At 39.9% G+C, this 24,508-nt stretch overlaps 3 protein-coding genes across 12 annotated transcripts in view; all 3 read right to left on the bottom strand.

Annotated features, from left to right (window-relative positions):
- Positions 1-24,508, bottom strand: part of LOC121928461 (opsin-5-like) — an 896,145-nt gene that overhangs the window by 47,945 nt on the left and 823,692 nt on the right. The gene's annotated exons all lie outside the window — the stretch shown is intronic.
- On the bottom strand, positions 4,248-6,689 carry CATSPERD (cation channel sperm associated auxiliary subunit delta). The gene has a single exon (XM_042464435.1). It carries the CDS (start codon positions 6,645-6,647, stop codon positions 4,248-4,250), a length of 2,400 nt encoding a protein of 799 aa, XP_042320369.1. The 5' UTR covers positions 6,648-6,689.
- Positions 9,533-24,508, bottom strand: part of TRAPPC8 (trafficking protein particle complex subunit 8) — a 115,473-nt gene continuing 100,497 nt past the window's right edge. For 8 of the 10 annotated variants that reach the window (XM_042463172.1, XM_042463171.1, XM_042463175.1 and 5 more), the window contains 6 exons: positions 23,394-23,579; positions 22,458-22,559; positions 18,392-18,439; positions 15,369-15,514; positions 11,774-11,860; positions 9,533-10,518 (listed from right to left, as the gene is read on the bottom strand). In XM_042463172.1, the coding sequence (XP_042319106.1) occupies positions 10,284-10,518; positions 11,774-11,860; positions 15,369-15,514; positions 18,392-18,439; positions 22,458-22,559; positions 23,394-23,579 (804 nt within the window). In that variant the 3' untranslated portion in view covers positions 9,533-10,283. Of the gene's footprint in view, positions 10,519-11,773; positions 11,861-15,368; positions 15,515-18,391; positions 18,440-22,457; positions 22,560-23,393; positions 23,580-24,508 lie in introns of those variants that run through there. The other 2 variants (XM_042463179.1, XM_042463181.1) reach the window with 2 other exon arrangements.

Here is a 24,508-nt window from a genome sequence, read left to right on the forward strand (position 1 = left end):
TTAGGATTTATTTTTCTTGAAGTTAGGAGGTCTACAGTATTTTCCAAGTGTCCAGTCCTCTCTTCCGCAGCTTGTTTCCTCAGCCCGAAGGGAGTCCGGGGAGGGACTCCCTTTGGGCTGAGGAAACTCAAGCCGCAAAGGAGAGGACTAGGCCTAGCGCCCAGTCCTCTAATACGGGGCTTGAGTTTCCTCAAGCTGAAATGATATGGACTGGCAAGGCTGCATTGATGAACACTGATCAGACTGCATTGATGGGTAGTGCAGTCTGTATGTCTCTGTGTGGACAATATTATTGCTGGTATATTGTTTTTGTAATGCTGTATATATATTGGTATTTTACTAATATCAGTTTGGAATCCCTAGGAAGCAATGATATCAAGAAAGAGAAAGATTGACTCTGAGTGTAGGATATTCAAAGAACAGTTGAAATCTAGAATCTAGAACAGATGACCACACACTCAGAAAGGAGAGATGTAGTAGTGATGGGTGGCTTCAAATATCCTGATAATTGCTGGAAGTCAAACTCAGCCAAATCATCAAGGTTAGCAAATTTCTCACTGGCTTCAAAGACAATTTCACTGTCCAAAAGGTGGAAGAGGCAACAAGGGGGTCAGCTATTTTAGATCTGATCCTAGCTAACAGGGATGACTTGGTTAATGGGGTGCAAGTCGTGGTGGCATCATTAGGTGGAAGTGACCATGTTCACCTGGAATTTGTTATACAGTGGAAAGGAGAAGCCTGGCATAGTCAGACACGCATTCTAGACTTTAGGAGAACTGATTTCAGTAAACTTAGAGAAGTACTCAGGGTGATTCCATGGTCAGGAATACTAAAAAAAGGGAGTTGTGGACGGATGGGAGTTTCCCAAAAAGGAAATCCTGAAGGCACAATTTCAAACAGTTCCAGTGAGGACGAAAAATTGGGAGGTGTCTCAAGAAACCAGGATGGATGACTAAGGAACTTTCAACTGAGCTAAGTTTTAAATGGAACATGTATAAGAAATGGAAAAAGGTGGAAATCACCAAAAAGGAATTCAGTCAAATAGCAAGCACGTGTAGCGGTAAAGTCAAAAAAGCTAAAGTGAAGAATGAACTCAAGCTTGCTAGAGAGGTTAAGAACAATAAAAAGGGCTTTGTTGGATATGTCCACAGCAAAAGGAAGAAAATGGAAATGGCAGGGCCACTGCATGAAGAAGATTCGAAATGCTAACAGGTGACAGAGGACATTATCACACCAAGAATATTATCACATCCAAGAATATTAAAATAACTGGCAAATGTAATATCAGAGCCATTAGCAATAATCTTTGAGAATTCATGGAGAACAGAAGTCCCAGCAGACTGGAGGAGGGCAAATATTGTCCCCATCTTCAAAAAGGGGAAAAAAGAGGATCCCAACAATCATTGTCCAGTTAGTCTGACATCTATATCAGGAAAGATTCTATAGTAGATCATTAAACAGAGAGTCTGTGAGCATCTAGAAGGCAATCCCATAATCACAAAAAGTTAAACACGGGTTTCAGAGAAAGAAGTCATGCCAGACAAATCTGATCTCTTTTTGTTTGTTTGTTTGTTTGTTTGTTTTTTATAAAACAACCAGCTTGGTAGACGAAGGAAATGCTGTGGATATAGTATATCTTGATTTCAGTAAGGCCTTTGACAAGGTTCCCCATAGCATTCTTGCAAACAAGCTTGTAAAATGTGGACTAGACAAGGCAACTGTTACATGGATTTGTAATTAGTTGTCCAGCCAAACACAAAGGGTGCTCAACAATAGTTTTGTTTCATCCTGCAGAGAAGTGACCTGGAGAGAAGTGACTAGTGGGGTCCCACAGGGGTCTGTCCTGGGCCCAGTGCTATTCAACTTCTTTATCAATGACTTGGATGACAGAATTGGGGGCATACTTATCAAATTTACAGATGATACCAAATTAGGTGGAGTAGCAAATACCCCAGAGGACAGGATCAAGACTAGAAAGCTGGGCTAAAGCCAAAAAAATGAAATTCAACACAGAGAAATGTAAGGTACTGCACTTAGGGTGGAAAAATGAAATGCACAGATATAGGATGGGGGACAGCTGGTGAATGAAACTACATGTGAAAGGGATCTAGGAGTCTAAATAGACCACAAATTGAACATGAGTTAACAGTGCGATGAGGCAGCTAAAAACATCAATGCGATTTTAGGCTGCATCAATAAAAGTATAGTGTCTAGATCAAGGGAAATAATAGTGCCACTCTATTCTGCTTTGGTCAGACCCCACCTGGAATATTGTGTCCAGTTCTGGGCACCACAATTCAAAAAAGATGTTGAAAACTGGAGCATGTCCAAAGGAGGGCGACTAAAGTGGTGAAGGGTCTGGAAACCAAGCTCTATGAGAAATGACTAAGGGAGCTGGGGATGTTTAGCCTGGAGAAGAGAAGGTTAAGAGGTGATATGATATCCCTGTTTAAATACTTGAAGGGATGTCATATTGAGGAGGGAGCTAGCTTGTTTTCTGCTGCTCCAGAGGACAGGACCTGGAACATTCCACCTCAACATTAGGAGGAACTCTCTGATAGTAAGGGCTGTTTGACAGTGGAACACACTTCCCCAGAGTGTGGTGGAGTCACCTTCCTCAGAGGTCTTTAAACAGAGGCTGGATGGCCATCTGTCAGAAATGCTTTGATTGAGAGTTCCTGCATGGCAGGGGGTTAGACTGTATGGCCCTTGTGGTCTCTTCCAACTCTACGATTCTATGAAATTTATAATAAATAATTTATAATAAATTTATAATAAAGGTCATGTGGGAGAGTCAGCATGGTATAGTGGTTTGAGTATTGGAGTGTGACAAGAGTTTGAATCCTTGCTCAGCCATAGAAACCACTGGGTGACCATGGGTGAATCATACTCTCTTGACCTCAGAGGAAGGCAAAGACAACGCCCTATGAACAAATTTTGTCATAAAAATCCAATGATAGGGTCTACTTAGGATGTCAAAAACTCAGAAATGGTTCAAAGACATACAACAAACTTTAATAATATCTACACATATTTACTTCACTTGGGTTTACATAGGTTGCTAGAGCTCAAACATTTTAATTGGATTAAAGCACTCTTCTCCGCTGGTAGCTACACTTTAATTTTAAGATGACAAGAGTAAACATGACAATAACATAAAGCTGGATCCTGGAGTAGTATAGAGTGGAATTTGATAATTTCCCTTTGATGGCGGCAAGCTGGCTCTGGAAGCCTGGGAATCCCTTCCTAAGCTGCTTTTGTGATGTGGAGACCCTGGTGGTGGGGAGGGGGTTAGTGCCATTGCATTGATATCTGACAACTGACACACTGTTAAATAGAATTACTATATGTCACCATAGCACAAGATTAAATTGGTCATCTGTGTCATTGTGGATTTTTTTGTTACATTTTTACAAAAGTAAAAAACAGATTTTTATGTCTATCTAGAAATATAGGGATTGTAACTTATATAAACGAAAGTTGTTAATGTGCTTTCAAATTGTTTCTCACTTAGGGTGATCCTAAGGCGAACCTTTTAAGGGTTTTTCTTGGCATGTTTCTTCAGAGGGAGTTTGCCATTGCCATCTTCTAAGTCTGAGAGAGTGTGACATGTCCAAGATCATCCAGTGGGTTTATCTGGACAAGCCAGGATTTGAACCCTGGCCTCCAGAGTTGTAGTAAAACACACAAAACACTACACTATGCTGGCAAGTTACCCTGCTAAAATATTTTTTTCAAGATGGCCATGGCCACTATTTAGCAGTTGAAACTCAGATTGGCTTGAAGACTGGGATCATTGGAGTTTATGCCCAGTGAGAATGAATCCATTCCTGAGCTGGGTTTTTTGCTGATACAGAGGCCCCTGAGGGGAGGGATAAGGAACAGGTTCCATCGTACTGATGCCTAGCCACTGGCACAGGGTTGAATAGAATTAGTTTAAGTCATCATAACAAAAGATTAAATTAGTCATCCTTATCATTGTGAAATGGAAAGATTGGTGTTGAAAACAGGACACACGGTCTTTGTCAACTTACATATTCCTGCAGTGAAATGTATGGCTATGTCTAAAGACAGAGAATTTTTAAAAATGCCATTAAAATTCCTTTAAAATCTCATAAAACTCCATTTATTACAGTTATCTTTAAAAGATTGGGTCACCATATAAATAGCTTTTACTGGTGCTCTTTATGAAACTTTAAAACTATCCCTATGGTAACATCTTTCAACTTGGAAAAACAAAAAAAGTATCAGTTCCAAACAGATTTCATTCTTGCATTTTCCTTTAGTAATATAGGGAAGAAGTATACCATCAAGATGGAGCCAAATATCAGAACCAGGAAGCTAACCAGTGTTTTACCAACATTGATCTCAGACTTTGGGAGGGCACCGTGTACATACACGCTGAAAATTGTTGTTAGATCACAGTAGCTGTACTCTGTATCTACAACAATGACTTTGAAGACATAAATGCCATTATACTGTGGAAATATTATTCTGTTGTCCTCCTTCTTGTTTAGAATTTGATACTTAGAGGCAGATGATGGTAATGAATGATTTCCTCTCGATAGCTTGCAACTCTCATAATTTTGTCTGTTCCATGCAGTAGTTGGATCGTTCTCAGGATCCAGTTCAATTTGAGTGGTCCAATTTTGAGCTCCTGAAATGCAATTTGCCTCTACTTCGTTCTGAAGATAATCATAATTATGCATTCCATTTACTTCGAGGAGTATAAAATCAGCAGCTACATATTCCACAAACTCATCGTTTTCCCACAGTTCAAGAGTTGGAATCCAAGGACTGTCATAATAGAGGAGAAGAGGACATCTCCAAAGGTCGTAACGATAGCTGACATTGAGGTTCTCCTGTGGTAAACCTTTTCTACCAAGAAACTTTGGATCGTATATATGGTTATCAATTGTATAAGTAAAATTTTGAAGCAGGCGTGGCTTAAAGAGGCCTTTGCTGCATGCATTTGTGGTCCTAACTATTCTGATATGTTTCTTAGGTGGGCAGTCCACGGCAATAAGAGCAGTCAACGGATGCATGTCAATACAGAATATACCTTTATTGTAAACATCCACAGTGATGGAAGACACCTTGCCTGTGGGATAGTTACTTTGAAAATCTTCATGAGCCATTCCTGAGAACTGTTGTTCCAGCAGTTTTATATGCAAGATATATTTAGGGTTTCCATCAAAGGTATAGCCTTCTTGCAGAATGTGTGCCTGGAATGCCAGCACATGTGGATTGCTCACAGTTACATAAGGATGTGCCCCAGTGCCTGGCTTGGGCACAAATGTGACATTGAAAGAAAGTTCCTGCTTCACATCAATGTTATACATGTGTTCATGAAACTCACCGCTAAGGATCTCTATTGGACAAGGCTGCATTGGTGGCCGTAGATCCATGAGCCTAGCTTGTATGTTGATGGTACATTTATGGAAATTATAATAATCAGAAAAATTGCTGTGGATGGGGTTTATGATACTAAGTGTTCCTCTGTCTTCAAACATCATCACCTCACAGATGCTATCAGGCTTGGTCACATTCTTTTCCCCAAGAAGCACCATTTGGATAGAGACCATATCCAGGCTTCCATAAAAAAGTCGATTCTTGGTGAGGGCTGCAACCTCAGAACTGCTGGTAGCCACAAAACATACACCTTGGTCGTGTGTAGGGAAGGTTTTGTTAGGATAAGCGTCTGTGGGAAGTACAGTGATGGTTTCTATTGTCTGGCCATTGTTGGAAGAGCTCACAAAGTTGTCATGGGTCCAAAGTATGATGAAACCTCTTAGGCCAGGGGCCATTATGCTGAGAACTTTTTCTTTATCGTGAAGGGTTAAATCAAATTGTGTGCCTGTGTCACCGGACATATACTCTAGGTCTCCATATACAAAATGAATCAAAGATGAATTACCTTCAGTTCTATTGAGGAGCAATCCAATTTCAGATGAGGAAGCAAAATAGTACACTCCAAGCACTATGCCATCCTTGTATGGTCTTCCCAGTAACAGTTCGAATTTAAAGCCTCCATTTTTGGAGTAGTAGATCTCACTGTCACTGGCCAAACTGCCTGTGTCATATGCCACAACAACTGTACTCATATTGTAACAGACAGGATTTTGTCCATCGAAGCAACAACTATACTGTGAAAGTTCAGTAACTGGACTATTAATCCCTGTTGCTGGCAACCATACATCTAGTACCTTATAAAAATAAAGATAAACTCTTCCATTTATGACTAGTACAATACGACTACTGTGGATAAAGACAGCAGCACTAACCAAGGCTGGTGACTTTGCTAAAACTGCTGGGACCATTACTGGCTGAAGGCTGCTCTCAAATCTGTCCACGCTGATAAAAACTTTTTTTCCTAGGTATATGCTTGGAGTATGCCCTTCTTCAAATCTCTTTGCACACGGGTGCACTATTATGATAGGGTTATCATGGATGAAACTAAGGAGGTGGCCAGCTGGAGGTTTTCCTCTTACCATTTTCAAATCAAAAGACGTGGCTGAACGAACTAGTCTCTGAGAGCTACACGGCCAGGCACCAACATGCATACTAACTGGGAGGAGCCAGAGCTTCACTAATAAGGCCAAGTAGATGTCAGATTCCAGGAACAACATGGTCCTCTTTCCTTTCATCAATTACAGTCTGTTATATCAGGGCTCAGATTAAAGGAGCTGCAGTTGCATGATCTCAGTTTCCCTCAGACTTTGCCGGTCAACTGCTCTGGCTGCTGGTTCCGAGAGGCAGTTGGCTGGTCCGGGGGAGGGGTAGCAATGGGACGGATCTCTATGGCTCTGGTGTAGTTTGCACTGCCATTTTATTTTGGATGTGTTCTGCTTGCTGCAATGTTTGCAGCTGACTACTAGTAGGCCTGTGTAAAACTCTCTTCTCAGCCTCTGGATTAGAGCAAGGAACTATAATAATTAAATAAGGAAGGCAATGTACAGACAGTACAGATATGAAGTCTGCTACTTTTGAAGTAAATTGTTGAAGTAAAGTGCTTCTGTTTGCAAAAGCAAGTGTGGGTATAGTCTTTGGTATCTGTGTCTTGATGGTATCTCTTGATGGTTCTATATTAGTTGCTTAATCACTCACTGAACCCTTGTTGATGAGGAACAAAAGTAGTAGAGTGGTATTGGCCTAATATCTTGCTTGTGGGATTCCCAAAGGTGTTTTAGTTTGAATCAGGATGCTGGACTACAGGCCCTTTTACACAGCAGATTTACAATACAGTACATTCCACTTTAACTGCCATGACAACATCCTATGCAATCTTGGGCTGTGCATTTACGGGAGGGTACTAGAAGGACTAGAGAGTTCTAGTGCCTCTCCAGACTGGAAACCTTGGGATTTCATTGGATGCAGCCAAGGCCTTTATTGTGGAATCATAGTGCTATAACTGTGAAGATTATCGCACTACACTCTTGAAGTGTTGGTATTCCATTTTAACTACTCTGACTGCCTTCTGTTGGATTTTGGGATTTGTAGTTCACTGATGTCTAAGGGTTCTCTGGCTGAATATTCTAGATGTCCCTTCCTAAACTGCAAATTTAAAAGGATTATGACCACAAGCTCAAGAACAATACAGAACCAATACAGTGAAAACAGAATTGGAAAGGAATATTAAGTGAATAAAACATAGGCACTAACTTATCTTGTTGTCATTGTGTGCCTTCAAGTCATTTCCAACTTATGGTGACCCTAAGGGCAAATCTATCATGGGTATTTCTTGGCAAGATTTATTCAGAGCAGTTATGCCACTGCCTTCCCCTAAGGCTGAGGGCATGTGACTTGCCGAAGGACACCCAGTGGATTTCATGGCCCAGCTGGGAACTGAACTCTGTTCTCCATAGTTGCAGTCTAACACTCAAACCACTACACCATACAGTTCTGCAAATGCTTTAGGGAGGGGTATAAATACAATAAACAAACAAACAAACAAATTAATAATCATCCTATTCTCCAGTTATCCATTATCCTAGGAAGCACATTTCTACAACTGCTTTATTGTCCAGTTATCAATCATCTTAGGAAGCAGGTTATAATGCTAGAACAGTCAATTCAAGAAAGGTTACTCACAGCTTATTCTCCCAAAATGGAGGGCAAAATGAAAGTGTGGTAGTCAGTTGGTCCAGGAGTCATTATAGCAAGTCAGCAGTCCAGATACCATAAGCCAGGGGTAGGCAACCTACGGCCCGCGGGCCAGATCTGGCCCGGCGAGGCCTTGGGACCGGCCCCAGCCCGGTCCTGCCGCCGATTGCCGCTGGGGCCTTTTGGGGGCAATTGTCTATAGAAGCCTCAGAAACATGCATTTATATTAACGTTTTTTTTAAAAAATCAGCAAATTTTTCATGTGTCCTCCATTTTAAAAAAGTGTCCTCCATTTGAAAATTTTGTCCTATATTTGTCCCGGTTTATTTATATATTTAATTTTTTAAAAACTATTTATTTATTTTTTGGTTTTGGCCTCCCCAGTTGTCTGAGGGACAGCAACCCAGCCCCCGGCTCAAAAAGGTTGCCTACCCCCTGCCATAAGCTAACAAGGAGTAAATGAAGCCATCAAAGCAAGCCAGATCACAGTCAAGAAGTACAAATGACACTGGGCTGCTGGGAGATTTATGGGCAACACCACTAGGTGCCTAATTAATCATTGTCTTAACAGCCACTGCTACTAGTGTTCCTCTCTTCATTGCTCAGCAAAGGATAGGGGCCTATCCTCAGTGCCTTCAGACTCTGCCACTTCCTACGGGGGAACAGCAATAGCAATAGCAATACAGTTGCCCCTCCTTTGTTGTGGGAGATCCATTCCGGACCCCCTTGGGAAAATGGAGTTTCACTTATATTCAAGCCCCAATGGCTTGAATATAGGCGCACAGGTACATGCTCCATTCTTTCCCCTCAATTTGTCCCTCGCGCATAAACGAGAGACACAAGTCTGAAAACCGCGAGAACGGAGGGAAGACTGTATATTTCTATACTGCTTTATCAGTGAACAAGCACTCCCTAAGTGGTTTACAATATGTAAGCCAATTACTCCCAACAAGCTGCGTACAGATTTCACTGACTTATGAAAGGATGGGAGTCTGATTTTACCTTGGAGCCCTCCGGGATCCAACTTAGAACATTGTGGCTGCAGGACTGGCATTTAACCACTATGTCACCAGGGCTCCCCATACAGGGACTCCCGCCACCTCAGCTCCCAGCTTCCAGGACTCAGAGAGACCGTCAACAGCAGGAGCAGCACATTCTTGGAAGGCTGCCTCCTCATTTTCGTCTGAATTGTTCAGGGAGTGAATTATGACAGCAATGGACATAGGAGGAGAGATTTCAGAGAGAAAAGAAGCCAAATAAAAATGGTTCCTATGCAAGCTTGATGGAATGGGCCTGCCTACTCCACTTACACCTGGCTGAAGCAGGAGAAGTGTTATTTAAACCAGTGTTAACCATCAAGTAATAATGGACACTTACCTTAATCTCTTCCAGGATTTCAGAAACTTATGAAATACATCAGTACAGTAAATACAGTGCACATTTTATTCTATTTACAGCACATTTGTTATAAATATAATACATTTCTTGAAAAGCTTAATTAACTGGATTTTTTTAAACAGATCAATTAAATTGTTATAGTTACATAATAAAGTTAATGAGTTTAAATGACAAACAGTTCATGGTTGTGAAATAGTGCATTTTGTACTGAGATGAAGGAGAAAATATCCAAACTAGTTTCATTTTTTAAAAGAATATTAAGTACTGTATGCAGTTGCCAATAAGGACTTGGCTATCAATACATGAAAAAAGTAGCCTCAACTTGAAAAGTGAAAATGAATAACTGAAGAGATTTGTTTATATCTTATTGAACTTCACAGAAATAACATAATTAAGAACAGATGGCTTGAACCCCTCCCCATGCCAACAAGGTCTTTCTCCTGAATTGCCTCCTCCACAAATATTAAGACATGCTCTACATTTTCACAGCAGTAATGCTGCATTGGGCTAGGAGCTAAGTTATACAACAATTCTCCAATTTTGTTTTGAGGTGTCTTCAATTTGCCTGAATATTGCATTTTAACTTAAGAAATTTTAAAGACATTAACTGTCAGTCCAATATGCCTGGCGTTATGAAACAGAAAAAGACAAGTAATCATAATAGGCTTGTATTTTATCTGCATCGTTTAACAGGTTCTATGCCACGGCTGCCCACTGAAAGAAATCCAGTTATCAACAGCATTCAAACTCCTTTTTGGTTTTTAAAATAATCTTTCAGCTAGTCAAATATTGTTGATGATGATCAGTGCAGGCATTGAGTTCTGTTGGCTTGTTTCAAACAAAGTAACCTGATCTGAAAGCTTGGCAAATACTCGCGGCGTTCCAAGATTATAAACTCCAGTACGAACAAAACAGGCCTTTAACTGTAGAGTACACACTTCTTGGCTTTTCACCTGAAGTTTGTATTGTGTTTTTCCAAGCCAGGTAAAAGAACCATGGATTTCAAGTGTTTCTGCACTAGAAAAGAAAAGAATCAAAAAACAAACAAACACAGAGACATGTCATATTTCACCTTCTTGTCCAAAAAGGAGCATAAACACATGGCACAGGCAAATTAACAGTTTCTAGGAATCAAAAATACAATGGGAATAAAATTAAGTCAATACAACTAAACTAGCTTAGTGCTCCTTTAATTTATTTGTGTTACAAGAAATTTCAGTTTTACACATTAAAATTTGTTTCCTTTCAATACATTTACTTACAAAATTAATTTCATTCTTCTATAAGCCTTGCTTTTTTAGCAGACAATAATTACAATATATGGTAGGAATATTAGTTATTAATTTTGCAAGATCACACAATCCTAAATGCAAATTACTTGGTTGTTTAGATTAAGCAAGGGTGATACACACATGGAATCATATTCCCTTTTGTATGTTACAGTTTTTTGATCTCAAACTGGATCATTTTTGAAAAGTGCCACAGAAGAGTAGCAAAATTAAAGGTGCAGTCTTATTCTGGAAGTGGGGAAGAGAATGGTCATCAGGGGGATAAATCCAGACGCCATGATAATGAAAAGGGTCTGATTTCTCTCGATTTCATTTAATAAGAATTCCTCTCTGAGGTATTTCCAGTGATGTTAATGGAAAACTGTAAACTCTAGAACTCCAGGACAAACATTTAATTGCTTACTTGTTTAATTTACAACATTGTTCTATCACACTTTCTTCAATGTGTACCATGTTTTGTCCATACTTTCTCCTGTACTATATCAATCTTACTGACCAAAAGATTTTTTTAACAATACATGGTTTAGCATTTTAGGCAGTACATTTCTGGATCTGCCATATACCTCACAAAAACAGATGTGCAAAGAATAGATTTGTATGTGTTTCAGATCAATAAATGCACACATGTAGAAAGAGGCCCATTCTTGTGCATGAATTATGTAGTTGCCATTTTCTATGCTGTCCTAACAACAAGGACTTGAGAGATCCTGACTATTCCTCTCACTATTGCAACCTTCCACATGGCATGGAAACAGTTTGACAAGGTTCTTTGTTAAGGTGAAATGTACAGAACGTTTCCAGTTTAAAGCTTTTCAACGAACTTCAATGAACTTTTCCCAGGAATTAGTGATTTATAGCTGCAGATACTATGCATTTAAACAGAAGAATGTTTCTGCTTTAAATAGAGACATGCTGGTGGCCACAGGAGAAGGTCTAATAATCATTTGCTTTACTAACATAAAGATTCAACTTTGGAAAATTACCTTGCTTTATGCCGCAGATCAATGATTACATCAACATCAGTCTGAGAGCAATTTGAAAGTAGAAGTGTAACCGGAACTATACAAAGGCTGTAAAAGGAAAGTTTCATTAGCAACACTGTCCTGATACTTCTGACACTGAATGAGCCACAGAGCATAACACCAACACTTTCTGGATGGCATGGAGGAGCAATCCACAAATTAGGTTACTCCCGGCATGGCAGCATCAGTAGCAGCAGTTCCAAAGTCCAAGATTCTTTTTCCATTAAGATTGTTGACTCCTGTGCCTAAACCTCAGTTTTTACACTTCCCACCTAGCCAGCTGGATGTTTTTTTGGGTTTTTTGTTTGTTTGTTTGCATTCATTCATGGTTGATTAGAATCACAGAATCATAGAGCTGGAAGAGACGGCAAGGGCCATCCAGTCCAACACCCTGCCATGCAGGAAATATAAATCAAAGCATTCCTGACAGATGGCCATCCAGCCTCTGTTTAAAGACCTCTAAGGAAGGAGACTCCATTACACTTCGAGGGAGTGTGTTCCACTGTCGAAAAGCCCTTACTGTCAGGAAGTTCCTCCTAATGTTGAGGTGGGATCTCTTTTCCTGTAGCTGGCAACCATTGCTCTGCGTCCTAGTCTCTGGAGCAGCAGAAAACAAGTTAGCTCCCTCCTCAATGTGACATCTCTTCAAGTATTTAAACAGGGCTATCATATCACCTCCTAACCTTCTCTTGTCCAGGCTAAACATACCCAGCTCCCTATGTCATTCCTCATAGGGCATGGTTTCCAGACCCTTCACCATTTTAGTCACCCTCCTTTGGACACGCTCCAGTTTCTCAACATCCATTTAAATTGTGGTGCCCAGAACCGGACACAATATTCCAGGTGGGGTCTGACCAGAGCAGAATAGTGGCACTATTACTTCTCTTGATCTAGACACTATACATCTATTGATGCACCCTAAAATCGCATTGGCCTGTTAGCTGTTGCGTCGCACTGTTAACTCATGTTCAATTTGTGGTCTTCTTGGACTCCCAGATCACTTTCACATGTAGTCTCTCGTTCATCCATGTGTCACGCATCCTATATCTGTTCATTTCATTTTTCTGCCCTAGGTGCAGTACTTTGCATTTCTCCATGTTGAAATTCATTTTGTTGGCTTTGGCCCAGATTTCTAGTCTGTTCAGGTCATTTTGAATTTTGATCCTGTCCTCTAGGGTATTAGCTACTCCACCTGACTTGGTGTCATCTGCAAATTTGATAAGTATACCCCTAATTCTGTCATCCAAGTCATTGATAAGGATGTTGAATAGCACTGAGCCCAGGACAGACCCTTTGGGACCCCACTGGTCACTTCTCTCCAGGATGAAAAGGAGCCATTGTTGAGCACCCTTTGGGTTCGGTCAGTCAACCAATTACAAATCCATGTAACAGTTACATTGTCTAACCCACATTTTTCAAGCTTGTTTGCAAGAATGTTATGGGGAACCTTGTCAAAGCCCTTACTGAAATCAAGATATACTATATCCACAGCATTCCCTTCATCTACCAAGCTGGTAGTTTTATCAAAGAAAGAGATCAGATTTGTCTGGCATGACTTCTTTCTCTGAAACCCATGTTGACTTTTTGTGATTATGGCAATACTTTCTAGATGTTCACAGACTCTCTGTTTAATGATCTGCTCTAGAATCTTTCCTGGTATAGATGTCAGACTAACTGGACAATAATTGATGGGATCCTCTTTTTTCCCCTTTTTGAAGATGGGGACAACATTTGCCCTCTTCCAGTCTGCTGGGATTTCTCCTGTTCTCCAGGAATTCTCAAGGATTATTGCCAATGGGAATTCCCATCAAATATGAAGAGACTTCTATGGTATGTATAGTCAGAAGCTATAGTTTTATAGGAAGGAAAACATCGGTATCATAAGGTCTCCTTGGTTGATGGACCAATTTCTGCTTTCATTTCTCATGCAATAATCCCCAAAGCGGGTGAAACTGCATTTAGGAATCTGGATGAATGCAAAATTCAGGCAGTGCTTAAAAGATCACATGAAGCTCTACACTGGAAATTTATTCTTCTGTGATGGCTTCCTTGTTTGCAACAGTAATAAAAAAAACAGCAGCGGGGTGGAAAGTCATCAACATCTATAAGACACTATAAAATAGACAAATATGTCAGCATAAGCTGCCTTTGAGCAGACTGTCTTGCAGTCAGTGATGTAGTCTGGGATAGCCACACCTACTCAAGACAGGGGAGCTTAGGTACACCTCAACTGTTGTGAATTGTTCATCCAGGAGGACATCCAGAAAATGAGATTAATACTTACCATGAAGGCTCATTCTTGGATGGCCTGGAGGAGCAATCCACCTCCATCCTAAATGTGGCTGCATCATCATCATTAGTTAAAGGAATAAGAAGTTATAAGCATAATAAGTGAGAAGAAGACAACTACTGCAGCATATCATCAGGTGAGGTTCTTAGGCACATTTTATAAAGACTCTGATGTGAAGGTATATGAGTCAGCCATATTAACAGAAAAAACAGTATTAATGGGAAAACAATCTTGGACTTTGGAACTTCTACGATGGGTGCTGGCCTGCAAGAGATAATCCTACGTTTGTAGATTGCTCCTCCAGGCCATCCAAGAATGAACATTCAAGATAAGTACCAACTCATTTTCTGAAAATAATCAACACAAAAATAAGATTGTGCATATTGGAAACCAAATGGCAAAGATAAATATACTTGTCTGGGTAACATTTATTTGGGATTTTGCGGAGAGTGAGGATAATATGAAGAGTGATAATGCTGTATTTTATCTAGTCATGTATCAGTGCAATCTACCTGATTTTTGACTAGAGAGCTCACCTATACTGCTCCAGTGAACAAGGCAATGTACTAGATCAATACATACTCTCTATGAATGGAAGGGCTTCTTCCATTGCAGGAGAGATTAGAATCCAACGCTGACCTCTCATTAGAGGAGGAGAATAGTCTACCCACAATCTTCCCTCCTTTCCACACAGATCCCAGCAGCACTTTCTATGATGTTTTTCAGGATATTTCAACACTCTGGAACATCTGTTCACACAGCACAGTGCTGTGGTGGAAAACAGAATGGCTGCCTAACACACTTACTACAGCAACAGCAAAGCCACACTAAATGCAAATTTGGATCCAACCCACTGATTGCACCTTATCCTATTACTTACTCCCATGACTTTTTCAGAAACCTGTATTTGGGGAATTTTGTTATTTGATGAATTACAGGTCTGTGTTTTGGTTGGTGAAAGTTATAAAAACAATCAGATTTTACTTATGAGAGTTTCTCATATATTTTCAATAGCTACATTTGACTCAAAATATGAATACTCTGCTGAATCCTCTTGAATCAGTACAGGTGTGATTTATAGTGCACTTTAATAGAGGACTATGTAACAACCTTCATGAGTTAAAAATGAAGATAACTATTAAAAGAACAGTGTATTTCCATTTTTTCTAGTGCAGTTACATCATATAATTATTCAGCTTTTTAAAATATTTGCACACAGATCAGCATCTAAAATTCTTAAAAATTAAAATTAGGAATCAGTCTAACCTTTCCTGATGAAATGAGTGGTCAAAGGTTTCAGGATAATGAAGTCTAGTTTTAATAAGGTTGGAAAGCTGGTCTGATGGTGGTCTGGCAGGTACAGATGTACTGTCTGGTCGAAAGAAATTTAAGAGACCTATCTCTGGTGACTCCTGGAACATAAAAATGTTCAGACAATGCAGACAATGCTAGCTAGAATCAAGAAGCACTTAGAATTCTACATGTAGAAATCTATTTTATTCAAATAAATATACACAAACACAAGGAAGTAACTTAACTGGCTCTTCCTATAAATCAAGTTGAGAACAGACTAAATCCTGGTATGTACGAAATACAGAAAGTACAAGAAATTTCTAAGCTATTAAGCTGTATTAAGTCAGTCTGAGTATGCCAATTCAGGTTAAATATAACGCTTACATAATTAGCCACTTTTCCATATCAAACATATACCTGCATATTTTTATTTCTAATTTTATAGCCCACCTTACCACGGAAGTCTCAAGGCAGCTAACAGAAACTATCCTCTCACCTCAATACACAGCAGAGAACACAATGAACAGAGTAGAGGTGGGAACCAGGAAAGCAAGTATAATTGGAATCTCATTATACCAGGACTACCAGAGGGTTAGTCACATTTGTCAGTTACAGCAAGAACTGAGTGTCCTGAAAGATGGAGTCCACTTCAACAATGTCTGCAACATTAGTTTCACTTGGCAGCCATATGCATGGGAGTAGGGTTGCCATATCCTGGATTCTGCTGGGACATTCACAGTTTTTAGCCATTTTGAATGTCCTGGCCCGGGTTTAGAGCCAGTCCTGGCTCCTGCCTCCTCTGCCGCCGCCATCTCCTCCTCCTTAACCATTAATTCTTCTCCTGTTTCTCCTCCTCCTCCTCTTCTTCTTACTCCTCCTCTTTTTTCTCCCCCCCTCCTCATTTTTATCTTCTTTCTCCTATTCTTCTTATTTCTCCTTTTCCTCTTATTTCTCTTACTCCTCCTCCTCCTCTTTTCTCCTCCTCCCACCTCTTCCTCCTCCTCCTCTTCTGTTGTTGTTGTTGTGTGCCTTCAACTCCTTTCTGACTTATGATGCCCCTATAGAGTTTCCTAGGCAAGTTCCTTCAGAAGGGGGGTTGCCTTTATCTTCCCCAGAGAGGCTGAGAGAGAGTGACTTGTCCAAGGTCATCCAGTGGGTTTCCATGGCTGAGCTGAGATTTGAACCCTGGTCTCCCATTGTCCCTAGTCCAATACTCAGGACTGGATGACCTTGGACTACACCATGCTGGACCCTCCACTGCAGTTAAAAGTACAGCATTCAGTTGTTATTTGCTGTTGTGTACCTTCAAGTTGTTTTCCGCCTTATGGAGACCCTAAAGCAAACCTATCCTGGGGTTTGCTTGGCAAGATTTGTTCAGAGGAGGTTTGCCATGGCTTTCCGCTGAGGAGGCTGAGAGAGTGTGACTTGCTTGAGGTCACCCAATAGGCAGGGAATTGAACCCTGGTCTCCAGAGTCCTAGTCCAACACACAAACCACACAAAGCTACATCCCAACCTTTTATCCAGGAAGAATGTCAAAATGTTCCCCTTTTTGAGCATGACTGAGAAGCATGAATTTATATTGTTTTTTATTAATGTTTTTGGCTTTTAATTGGTCGTGTCTCCCATTTTTCTTGAATGTCATACAATTTGTCCTACATTTTATCCTACATCATGTCCTACATTTTTCCTACACTTTGTCCTGGTTTTGTGGAAGAGAATTACGGCAACCCTACATGGGAGGGGGGCTGTAAAAGCATTTGTCATTTGTGTTAGAAAAAAACAATGTCAAATCATTGTACTATTTTCCTTTTTTTTCTTCGACACTCATTTATATACAAATCTGATAACTGATCAAAGAATCATAGAGCTGGAAGAGACCTCAAGGGCCATCCAGTCCAACCCCCTACCATGTAAGAATACATGATAAACTCTTTATACATCTGAAGGATTATTCTCAATGAACTCTTACACAACACTGTTGTAACTCTTTAAGCTGCTCAGCTTAAATATTTTCAAGCTTTCTCCCCGAGGTACTAGTTTGCTTTTTGGAGAGACACTCCGTCATATGAATTTTTGCCTGTCAGCTGACGTAGCATAGATTGGACGCAGGGTTACCATCTTGGTAACACTTATATTACAGATACAATCTGCATTTTTCTTGAAGTAAAGTGGTAATGCTAGCAAAATACAGCACAGGACTGTGGGCAATCATGTTCTATAAAGTGTGTTATCACTATTCTTCCAAAAAGTAAGATGTATAAGACATAACTTTTCAAAGGAACTGAAATAAATTTGTTAATAGCAGGAGCTCTAACCCCATGTTACAGCAGCCAGCATTTAAAATAGACAGCTGCTGGCAGATGTTCCATCAACAGATTCAGGTGGAGGAAGCAATTTTTGTCCCCATGCAGCCCCTAAGTGCCCTAAATATATATTCTAGAAGGCTTGGAAACCATCCAGAATTAAAGAATAAGTAATGTGAAAGGAAGGAGCAGATAGAAGACAACTTCATACAAGCACCAGAACTACTTTTATCACTAGATGTCCACCACTGGATTTTGTTCATTGTTTCAAGCTCATTTTGTTGACCTCAGTCTGATGTTTCCCTTAATTACTTTCAGAAATTAATAAACTATGAAGGAAATATTATAGCTGAGAATAGATTAAACAAAAGTGTACTTTTCCATGATGGTCCCAGTCTTATCAGTATTGTATAAAAATGTCATTTTGTACATCACTTTCTTTCCACAAATACAGAAATATGCTTGCCTACACAAACTGTCTTGAGAACACTGTAAGGGTTTTGTTGTATGTGGTCTGAAAAGCCAAAACATCTAACTATTCAAAGGCAAGGAGGTCAGATACAATTAATCTGGTATTTATGGTATCATGCATCTTATAAGGAAAAAAGTATGAATTTAGCCAAGGATTATTAAAAAAAAGTGCTCTTAGAAACATATACTTCTAATGTACATGTCTCCTGGATTCCAGTACCTGTTCCAAGTCTTCCCAGTCAGAATTTCCAAGTACTTTTTTAAAACCCTAGAAAGGTCAAAGAAAATGGAACAAGAGTTAGAGGCAATGTGTGGAATACAATCTAACACCAATGAACATGTTAATTCAATCATATACAGGTACATAAACCAAGTTAGGCTGAATCATAGTTAATTTAAGTATTCAACTATAGGGCTGTTGTTGTGCAGGAGGGCTGCTCCAGGAAAGAAATTAACTTTCTTGAAGCTGATTCATGATTAAGTATCTGTAATTGGAAAAAAGTCATTATGTCTGCAACCAAACCAAACACAATGATACCTCCATGAAAGGAAAGCATGATAACACAACAACCTATCATTTTCTTTCCCAATGCATAATCGCAATGTACCCTGAAAACCGGAGGAAAAAATCCTCTGCACTTGTGGAGTGATAAACACTGCCACTATGTGAATCCAGCTAAAAGTAATCAGAGGGGATGAGAGGCTGCAGCTCATATGGGGAGGACACACAGTTTCAGGGTACTTGAAGAAAGTTTGATGTTCAGTACATAAAAGCATCTATCTGAAAACGGGCTATTTGGAATGTATTACTCTTGGAAATCTTCAGGTGAGGCTTTTTGATGTTTTGGGGAGAGTGTGGGGGCTTGTGGGGTCCTGTGCAGATATGGGAACCACAAAAAGTCCATGGAGTCAACATGTGGTGCACTAGCCATAATTTCTCTCTCCTTCAGCAACACTGATGAATGATCCAATTCACTACACTGCAACACAATATGTTTACTGTGTAAGACATGTGTCTAGCAACATAATCAAGTGCAGTCTGGTGTGAGATATGAATGTTATCAAACTCCCCAAGGAAAAAATAAAAACTTACATTTCAATTCAAAACAGAGAACTATGAAAGTATAAATAAAGGAAGAAACAAGACAGTCAAACTCCACATCTGCCCCTGACAGATTGGTAGAAATTATTATTAAAAGTTGCATGAAACATGTAGTAGAAAAAAGCTTTGCTTTTAAAATCTGTGTAATTTCTACTTGAGAGCAACTGCCATATTATTACCAAGCTCCCCAGATCTTATTCTGATTCTAGACATGCTACACAGTGTTGATATGAACCTATGTTTAGTTAACCAGGATTCTCCAGCTTAATTTTTTTTAAAGTAAACTTCTTCCAGGAGCTGAGATATAAAGCAAAACATACAGCTGCACTGTTTTGAGGGAAACAAGCCTGCTACTTACTACCTTTCAATGCTTTGCCTGAGGGCCACATGTGATCCCCTCAGGGCCATTTTTGTGGGGTCCTATTTCTTTTCCTTGAGCTGTGGAGGACATTTTCATCATGTGAAGTCAAAGGCTTTCATGGCCGGCATCCATAGTTTTTTGTGGGTTTTTTGGACTATGTGGCCATGTTCTAGCAGAGTTTCTTACTGACGTTTCGCCAGCATCTGTGATTGGAAGATGCCAGCCACAGATGCTGGCAAAACGTCAGGAAGAAACTCTGCTAGAACATGACCACATAGCACGAAAAACCCACAAAAAACATTTTCATCATGTTTGAATCCCCCTTGAGTTCCAAACAATTTTTTTGATTTTTTTTTTCCCTTCAAAGTGATCCAAAATGCCCTCCAGGGGCCCAAGAGGCCCAGAAACATGGTGAGAATGCTCCCAGATCCCCTAGATTTTGGTAGTGATGGTTTGTTTTGGGTTTTTGTTCCCACTCACCTATCCCAGAAAAGGTGTGGTTGGGCACAGCTCTCCAAGGTACCTTTGGGTACTTAATGTGGCCTCCTAACCTTCCACAGTTGCCCCTTAGGTTTTGCCAAAGAATGAAGTCTCACAGTCACTGCTTATTCCACAAACTTTTAAACTGTAATAGTGAACCTCTCCCAGTTCCCTGGGCAAACACTGCAATTATGGAGGAAAGTTTAATCTCTCTGAAGAGACCTCAGGTTTGCTACATAGATCTACCTTCAAACAGTACATAGAAACCAAGACATAAGAAAGAAGAGAGGGAGGAGAGGGAGAATGCTGGAGAACAAAGAAGAGTAAAACACCATAATTATATAACTATTAGTATCCCTGGTTTCACAAACCCTTGTTTTGTTTAAATATTCATCTTTGATGAAAATATTTATTTTCACTAAGGTTTCAGAAAGAAAAACACAAGCTCTGTTTTATTTATTTATTTTTATCTTCCACAGGGCTCTTAGAGAAGATGAACTGGAAGCTACCAGTGGGAAAGGAAACAGCAGGTGTTAAATCACTACACATATTGTAGTTTACTGAGGAAGCCACAGGTGCGCACACCATTTTTCCCTATGGGATGTGCCTCCCCTTCCTCCCCATGCGGCTTTCAGCATATGCACTGTATACTTTCCTTAACTGTTTATTCAGATATACGTCTACAATGATGAATGGGTGTCACTCCTAAGTAAATGTGCATATGATACTTATATATTTGTATTTATTAGAAATCAATCTCATTTCATATTGCAATGCAACTCCTAACAGGAAACAAAACAAGAGTTTGGGGTGGAGGTATGTCAACAGAAAAGTTAAATTACTATATATACTCGATTACAAGTTGACCTCATGAATAAGTCAAGGGCAGCTTTTGGGACCAAAATTATGGATTTTGATATGACCTATGGGTAAGTCAAGGGTAAAACTAACAAATGATGTAAAGGATGAAGCAAAGGAAAACAATGCCAATGAACTTACAAAATTCCAGCAGACATAACCATTTGTGCTCACACTAAAGGCTGGATGAATGAGAAAATAGAGGGGGTCTGTGATTTCAGTACAGATAGTACAGTACTCACATTGACCCGTGGATAAGTCAACTCATGTTTTTGGATCATTTTTTGAACTAAATTTCTAGACTTGTAATAGTGCCACTCTATTCTGCTTTGGTCAGGCCCCACCTGGAATATTGTGTCCAGTTCTGGGCACCACAATTCAAAAAGGACATTGAGAAACTGGAGCGTGTCCAAAGGAGGGCGACTAAAATGGTGAAGGGTCTGGAAACCGTGCCCTATGAGGAACGACTTAGGGAGCTGGGGATGTTCAGCCTGGAGAAAAGAAGATTAAGAGGTGATATGATAGCCCTGTTTAAATACAGTGGTACCTCGGGATACAAAATACCCAGGTTACGAAATTTCCGGGATACGAAAAATCCCCATTGGAAATAATTGTTCCGGGTTACGAATGTTTTTCGGGTTACGAAAAAAAATTTTGGTGCTTTTCGGCACTTTTTCGCACGAAACGCGGCTTTTCCCCATTAGCGCCTATGGCAATTCGGCTTACGAAGGCTTTTCGGGTTACGAAAGCGGCCGCGGAACGAATTAATTTCGTAACCCGAGGGAGCAGTGTATTTGAAGGGGTGTCACATCGAGGAGGGAACAAGCTTGTTTTCTGCTGTTCCAGAGAACAGGACCAGGAACAATGGATCCAAGCTGCAGGAAAAGAGATTCCACCTCAACATTAGGAGGAACTTTCTGACAGTAAGGGCTGTCAGACAGTGGAACACACTCCCTCGGAGTGTAGTGGAGTCTCCTTCTTTGGAGGTCTTTAAGCAGAGGCTGGATGGCCATCTGTAGGGGATGCTTTGATTTGGATTTCCTGCATGGCAGGGGGTTGGACTGGATGGCCCTTGTGGTCTCTTCCAACTCTACGATTCTATGAGTATATACAGTATAATATGGGATACTGAAGTTAAGGGAAAAGCAGGTCTGCCCCATCTGACTAGTACTTGCTTTAAAATTAATACATTTCTTACATAAAAAATGTTTTTCAAACTTTACAGAGAAGTAACTGTTAGGCTGTTCATAGTAAATGTGACCATCTTCAGAATCTTCTTCTTAAGGTTTTTTTGTGGACAGTGGTGGCCTTATACTGTTTCTCATGTTGCCTAAGGCAGCATAAGTACTTGCTGACTTGTCCTAGTCCATCCAGCATCCTCACAAAGGGGATGTCTTTGTCTGACATTCAGGTATCAACTTAAGACAACTCTTTTTAATTTATTAAGAGTTAATGCAAATAATAAAATGAACTCTTCTGGAATACCTGTTTTTGAGGGAAAGAAAAAGCTTCATTCCCCACTGCATGAAGTACAACATGATGCTGGCCTTCCAAAATGAGTTGCTTGTTATCTTCTACAACATATGCCTGTTTATGGATATAGATCATAATATGTTAAACAACTTTGTAAGAGATAAACTGTTAATTTTAACAACTGTTCTTCCACCCAACCAAATGTCCCTGATACTACTGTAACTCATGGCTAAGAATCTGTATGGTTAAAATAACAGCAATTTAGGAAGACACTGTGAAGTGGTGTCAGCTCAGTATGCACTGATGAAGATTCATGGTGTGTGGCAGCTGAGTTCATTCTTGGAATTCAGTTGGCCATGCTCTGGTAACATCCTGACTTAATACAATATTTTATATATGAGATTCTCTTTGAAACATTTCAGGAAACTTCAAATCATTCATAATAAAGACGCTAGATTATTTATTGAGATGCTGTAGTGAATCAATTTCAACCAATATTTATTTGCATTTACTGGCTGCAGGGTTGATTCTAGATACACTTCAAGACATAATTTTTCACAGAATAAAGTCCTAAAATGGATGACTGAAGATATCAAAAGGAGTGACTTAAAGTATCAAAAAGGAGGAAAAAAGGATTCCCACATGAATCTGCTAGCTTCAGACATCAGGAACACTGCTCTAGGTTCCTGTGCCTTCAAAAGTGTGGCAATTACTAAACAAAACCAGGACCTTCCCTATGTGCATGCCTCAAGTATGGTACATGATCTCCAAACACATTTTTCAGGCACTGACACTGCTACTTTAGGAACTGCATTAAAATTATCCAATTTTTCTAGCTCTGCGACAATAATTACTGATAATGAATAATCTCAATAGGGCTTACTACTGCCTAGTACAAACTATACTATTTTAGTCACCTTTGGTATTATATTACATTGTTATACATACCTTCCATAGTACAATAATATTCAAATCCACCTCACTACACTTCAATATTAGTCTGCCAGCATCATCAAGAGATTGTTTACCAGGTCCTTGTAAAGTATTCATATTTTGCTGTGTTGGACTTCTTTTTAATTCAGAATGTAAGCTTCGGAAAAAGAAATCTGCACATGGACTGGTTGAACTGATTATCTATTTTTTTAAAAAAGCATAGAAATATCAGGACAAAACTGTAATCCAGAGTGACAAATCTTCTTATATTACCTCTTAAATGATGCTGTCATAGAACCTCAAAAGAACCTGTTGCTTATCTGTAACTGTGGTTCTTTGTACTCATCTGTGCACTTATATAAATGAGTTGTGTGCCTGAGTAGAAACTCATATGGAACCTTCTAGGGCTGAGTAGCTTTATCAGGACCTGTGCCCTAACCTTCATAACATGCATACTTCCGTCCACCAAAGCTACTCTCCTTTCACTTCCATATACCACCACGAGAACCAAAGTCACAAACTTGAAACAATTGGGGGGGGGGGCACAGTTGTATGAATGTGACCACATGTGACCAACTGAAGAACCGGAGTTATAGGTAAGCAATCTGTTCTCTTCTTCATAGTCTCTGGGTATCACACAAATAAATGATTAGTTTACTTAATTACTGAATTCTATAGGATCAGATCAAAATTGGAAAAAAGACTATCAGCACAAGATCTTGTATCCAACATGTACTGTAGCTTTGAATGAAAGTAGAGGGCTGCAATCATGTGGCTACTTTGCAAATGTCAGGATCTGAGACGTCCCTCAAAAATGTTGTGGAGGCTGAAACTTTTGAACAGACCCAAATACTCTATAGTTTAACCAAACCATGTGGCCCCTATAAACCCATACATCAGCTGTGCCCCTTTTTGCCACAACAAAGAAGGACTGAGAATCCTTCCTCACTGGGGAGAGGCTTCTCCCTTTGCACCAGGTCACCTTGGGATCAACAACAGAGCAGCTGACTGACCAGTGACCAAGAAACTTCTTACCCACACTCCCTTTGCCACAAAGCTGGAATGGGTGAGAGTCTTCTCAGTCACTGCCAAGCAAGCTGCTCAGCTGATGCTCTGAGAATGACCGGGTG

The sequence above is a fragment of the Sceloporus undulatus genome, chromosome 4 (genome assembly GCF_019175285.1).
Source record: "Sceloporus undulatus isolate JIND9_A2432 ecotype Alabama chromosome 4, SceUnd_v1.1, whole genome shotgun sequence".
NCBI lineage: Eukaryota > Metazoa > Chordata > Lepidosauria > Squamata > Phrynosomatidae > Sceloporus > Sceloporus undulatus.

Bases quoted from the DNA above. Each gene is read 5' to 3' on its own strand.
- CATSPERD (XM_042464435.1), bottom strand. From the start codon at position 6,647: ATGAAAGGAAAGAGGACCATGTTGTTCCTGGAATCTGACATCTACTTG.